This window comes from Sesamum indicum, linkage group LG10 (assembly GCF_000512975.1).
Source record: "Sesamum indicum cultivar Zhongzhi No. 13 linkage group LG10, S_indicum_v1.0, whole genome shotgun sequence".
Lineage (NCBI taxonomy): Eukaryota > Viridiplantae > Streptophyta > Magnoliopsida > Lamiales > Pedaliaceae > Sesamum > Sesamum indicum.
The window spans coordinates 3,767,050-3,772,782 of record NC_026154.1 but is presented as its reverse complement, the minus strand read 5'-3'; the positions used below and the strand labels follow the sequence as shown (position 1 = coordinate 3,772,782).

At 34.8% G+C, this 5,733-nt stretch overlaps 1 protein-coding gene across 1 annotated transcript; it reads left to right on the top strand.

The window, feature by feature from the left end:
- On the top strand, positions 2,613 to 4,270 carry LOC105172044 (hydroquinone glucosyltransferase-like). The gene has a single exon (XM_011093384.2). It carries the CDS (start codon positions 2,650 to 2,652, stop codon positions 4,072 to 4,074), a length of 1,425 nt encoding a protein of 474 aa, XP_011091686.1. The 5' UTR covers positions 2,613 to 2,649; the 3' UTR covers positions 4,075 to 4,270.

The following is a 5,733-nucleotide window of genomic DNA, read 5'->3' as shown; positions in this document are numbered from 1 at the left end:
ATATATAATATCTATAATTTATTTCATCTTACATAAATACGCAATAAACTCGTAGAGATTAAGACTTTGCTACTTTATGTAATAATATTACTTGTGGTTATTAACTTATTACACAAAATCATCAATTCGGTCCTAGCAATTACATTTTTTTTCCCATGTTCAAGTTTGAATTACTACAATATATATAATCAATTAAAGTTGGAAGATTTTCTATAAAGTGCAAAACAATAAATGGTCTCAACAAAATAAACATTACATATATATGTCGAAGGTAAATTAAGACAAATATCATCATTTGTGGCGAAAACAACATGAACTTTATTACAAAGATAAATCTTGTACATTTTCTCATCGTATCAACTTGTTTTCTCCAAACATTTGCAAGAACTTGCTTTTGGACTCCGGAGTATGTGGTTCACGTAGTCAACAACATCCTTCCACCTTCCAAGTCACCGTTGCTAGTTCATTGTAAGTCGGGCAATGATGATCTTGGAAATCACACACTTACGACTAGAGGGGATTTTAATTGGTCATTCTGTGAAGATACGTTTTTGAGAACTTTATATTTCTGCAGTCTTCAATGGGGTTCAAAGAGTATATCATTTGATGTTTTCAATTCGGAACTTCGGAAAACTTGTACTTCCAGCGTCTGCTATTGGGAGGCCGAAACTGATGGAATTTATTTTTCTGGGTATTACCCTCCGCAAGACATGGTAAAGAAGTATAATTGGTGATTGGATGAATAATATATATATATATATAAATAAATTTCTTTCAATGAAAAGTGTTATTTGATTAATATTTCCTCCAAGATGAGCCTGGGTATATAATTCAAATGAATAGTTGATTTATTTCGCGATTTCAGTTTCAAGTTAAACATATATAGATATTTATGTCCATCGCTTTTGTATTTAACTATAAAAAAAAAATCGCTCTTAAAAGTAAAAAATTCTGAAAATTAGTAATTAATTACGGAGAATTGATACTTTTTTCGATGATTTTGGATATTTCCATCAAGTGGCTATTAAATTTGAAGGAAAACATCATAAATAACAGCCGTTTCCCGCCTTTTACCTAGCTTCTTCTCCATTTTGTTACTGCAAACGGAAGCAAAAGCAAGAATCCGCTATGAGTTCATCCTCCGTGAGGGGCGGAGATCAAGAACAACATAAAATGAGTGCTAACTCGTCTAATACAACAAATGTAGCAACAGTCGAACAAAGAGTGAACCACGACATCCACAAATGCTTGTGTCTTGCCGTTGTGGATTTAAACTGTCATTGTTGACGAATTGGACATCAGAGTAAAGTTCAGGACATGCTTGTTGTGTCTTGCCATCCAAATGAGCACTCCATCGTAAAATCACAAGGCAAATTATGATTCTAAAAACTGGGGGATTTTAGTAAAAATTGTCAAAAAGGGACTTTTGGAACGGTATATTGAGGAGGGGAAGGTGTATTAAAGATTTTAATTGAATAAAAGCAAGTGGATTAAGGGACTTTACCTCAGGAGAAAGGTGGAAAAATTTGGAGCTCAAAGATACTTATGATTGATACTGAACTAATTCCCAATCCTAATAAATTTTCCCATGAGTGAGTTTGCGATCTATTGAAATTAATCATTTAATTGTACTTTTATGTATTAAGATTTTACGTAAAGTAGAGATCGATCTTGGTCAAACAAGTCAAGCTCTAGTACAAGAGACAGAATACACTTATTAAAGAACGTAACTCTTATAGAAAGTGAAATTACACTTTTAGTCCCAGAGAACATGAGATTCAATACTTTTGGTTTTATGTTTTACGAAATTTTTAAAATGATCATAAAATTGGACGACACATTAATCCTACATTTTATGGGACTTTCAAAAAGATTTCAAAATTTAAAAAAAAAAAAAAATCGACACATTAGTCTCATAAATAGTAGTTTGTAAGGTTTGAATAGATCAGGTCATGTGGAATAGCTCATGGTGCAGCAAACACAAGATTGAGGAAAACAAAACGCGACGGCGCCGTACGAGGTTGAAACTAATGTAAAAGCCTGAAGTTTTGGAATTATACTAAAGCAAGTGCATGATAAGAGTTAACTTTACGTATCTCGTAAGCCTATATTCTCATTAAATCTCTCTCACAACAGCTTTCAGAACACGTCACGCACACATGCTACACTACATGAGTTTTTATTTCTCCTAGAACCTTATAATCACATTATATAAACATTGAAATCTTGGGAACAATCAAATTCTGATCCTATATATATATATATATATATATATATATATTTGCTTTACTAATTAATTGTAGTTACTCTATTTTAGCTCCAATAGTATTCAACTGAAGCCACCCAATTTTTTTTTTTTAAAAAATAAATAAATAGCCCTCATTCTTCCCATTAAAAATATAGAAACTTCTTATGGAGATCGGATTTAGTTGGACTTAAACCAATTATATGACAAGTACGATACACTTATCATGTTATTGGTTTGTATTATATTTGTTTTGTAATTGATTTAGTTCGACCAAACTTGATTTGAATTATTTTTTTTTGAAAAACTTCCAGCATGGTACTATATATATGTGCAGGTAAGATGACAAATAGCAACAATAGTTCACTTTAACTACAGGTCCAAACCCAGAGAAGGACTCAGCCATGGGAACTTCACAAGCAGTGCAACCCCACATAGCCATCCTGCCCTCTCCAGGCATGGGACACCTGATCCCTCTAGCGGAACTCGCCAAAAACCTCGTCTCCCGCCACAGCTTCTCAGTCACATTCATCATCCCAAGTGATGCCAATACTTCCCATCTCCAGGCCCAAAAATCCTTCCTACAAGCTCTACCTGACAGCATAAGCTGCATATTCCTCCCTCCAATTTCTTTCACTGATCTTCCAAACGACACAAAGATCGAATCACGAATATCGCTCAGCGTCAACCGATCAATCCCACATCTTCGTCGGACTTTGAGCATGTTACACGAGTCGGGCACTCATGTCTCCGCCCTTGTGGTTGATATTTTGGGTGTTTTTGCGCTAGATGTGGCCAGGGAATTCAGTATCCCACCATACATCTTCTTTTTCTCTAATGCAATGGCCTTGTCATTGGTATTGCATTTGCCCGAGCTTGATGAAGTCGCAGCTTGCGAGTATAAGGACTTGCTTGAGCCTGTGAGGTTGCCCGGCTGCATTCCTTTGAGGGGGAAGGATTTGCCTGATCATTTTCAAGATAGAGCAAATGAGGCCTATAAATTTGCCCTGGAAAAGTGTAAAAAGTATCAGCTGGCTGAGGGGATCATAGTTAACAGTTTCTTGGACTTGGAACCTGGAACTTTTAAGGCTTTGAAGGATGAAGGGTGGTGCAAAGTACCCGTTTATGCGATTGGGCCGATGATACAGACGGGCTCAGCCTCAGGCTCAAACTCAAGCTCAGATTGCTTGAAATGGTTGGACAATCAGCCGGATGGATCGGTTCTATATGTTTCTTTTGGTAGTGGAGGGACCTTATCCCATGATCAGCTCATAGAATTGGCTGATGGGCTAGAAATGAGTGGTCAAAGATTTCTTTGGGTTGTGAAAAGTCCAGATGAGAAGGCATCAAATGCTGCTTTCTTTAGTGCTCAAAATGTTGCTGATCCTCTGGATTTTCTGCCAAGAGGATTCTCGGAGAGGACCAAGAAAAGAGGCCTCATGGTTTCATCATGGGCTCCTCAAAATGGAGTCCTTGCCCATCGTGCAACGGGAGGATTCTTGACGCACTGTGGTTGGAACTCATGCCTTGACGGCATCACCAATGGGGTGCCGTTGATTTCTTGGCCACTCTTTGCCGAGCAACGGATGAACGCAGCACTCTTGACTGAGGGGCTGAAGGTTTCATTGAGAGTTGAGGCAAATGAAAGTGGAATAGTGGACAGGAAGCAGATTGCAGGGCTAGTACAAAAGTTGATTGGAGGTGAAGAAGGAAAGGATCTTGGAAATAAGATGAGGGTTCTTAAGGATGCTGCTGCAGAGGCTTGGACTCAAATTGGATCATCTGAGAAAGCTCTTGGTGAGCTAGTTCACAAGTGGATCCAAGTCTAGTTCTGATGATATTCCTGCTTTTGATTTACTTTATCAAAATGTTCAACAAGAAATCATGAAAATAAAGGAGGAAAGATGGAAATTAGTAATATGTAATCTATGAAGAATCAAATGGACTGTCAATTCTTAGATAATTCAATTGGCTGCAGCATACAAATAAACAGACTCACTGAGTCATAATCTATGTCATCTTTCTATTAACCATATTAACAGGTGGTGGGAAAATTGCAGTTTGCGATCCTATATGTTGTGCTCATTTTTTATTCAGTTCTATTTTTTATGATTTTCTCAATTTATGTTAGTTCAAACGAGTATTTTCTGTCTAATAATTAACGAAAAATGTACCAAAATACTAACGGCTCCGATAATTATTCAACATAAATTGCGCGTTAGGACTTATAAAATTAAAAAAAAATTCAACTCATGGAATGTAATATGATACATAAAGTCATAATAAATAAGACTAAATAAAAAATTTCCTAACACATGAGAGTCAGGATTTTTCTGAAAACGTGATACAACTAAAGGCTATTTTCGACATTTCCATATTGAGAAAATTAAGACAACCACATGATTCAACTTAGTTGAATAAATTACTTTGTTTGCCTCGTTCAATAAATTATAATTTTGTATTGGGTAGGTGAACGAAAAAATAGTATTTTATTCTTACTTATAAAAAATAGTAGTATATAATTTTTTTTATTCAATATATTGAATCGCATTCCCTATAATACAAAATTATCATTTTGTTCTGTATCCCTTTGTGCAACATCATTGACCATGTTCAGTTTTGTTTCCGCAACATCCCTAGGAGCACCCCATCAATTGTGTCATTCATCTGTTTTGAATATTTTTTAGTTGAAAATGATAAATTATTATTATTTAAATAAAAAATATCAGATAAATAATTATCTACCACAACTATAAACTGATCAATAATTATATTTAAACAATATCTATGATACAAAAAATAGCATCCCACGTATTGCTAGGTTTGAATCTATGACCTCTAAGGTCGTGGGGCATCACCTTCACTAATTGAGTTAGGCCTCGTTGACCATCTGTTTTGATTTTTCAACCATCCATAACTTATTGGCAGAATTATTGTAATAATGTAAAAAAAAAAAAAAAAGTTACAGAAATGGAGTTGTTTTGAATTTTTTGAATGTTAAAATTCAAAATAACTCCATTTTTGTAATTTTTTTTAACATTATTAAAATAATTTCTCCTAACTTATCGCTTTCTTTCTTGGAGCAAAAATTGATTTAGTAATCCTCGAAAAACAACTTTGTATTAATCAATGAGAGTGTGTTTTATATTGAATTATGGTATCAAGTTAATATATATTTTTATTCTTATTATTGTTTCAAAAACTGAACATTAAAAATGAAACTACACACAAAAAGTCTTGTTTTTGCATTGATTTTGTTGGAGGGGAGTAGAAAATAATGAAATAACCATGGTTTTTAAACATTTTAATCATATATATTCATTTTCAACTTGGTTTGGAGCTAGCATGTAATGTAAGGATTGATGTGAGAGAAATAGCTAGGTGGAGACGAGGGGCTTGGCGTGAAAGGAGGATGTGTATCCATGGGATGTAATGCAACTGTGAGAATATGAATATATGCATACAAGTTTCACATGAGTTCCCGACAG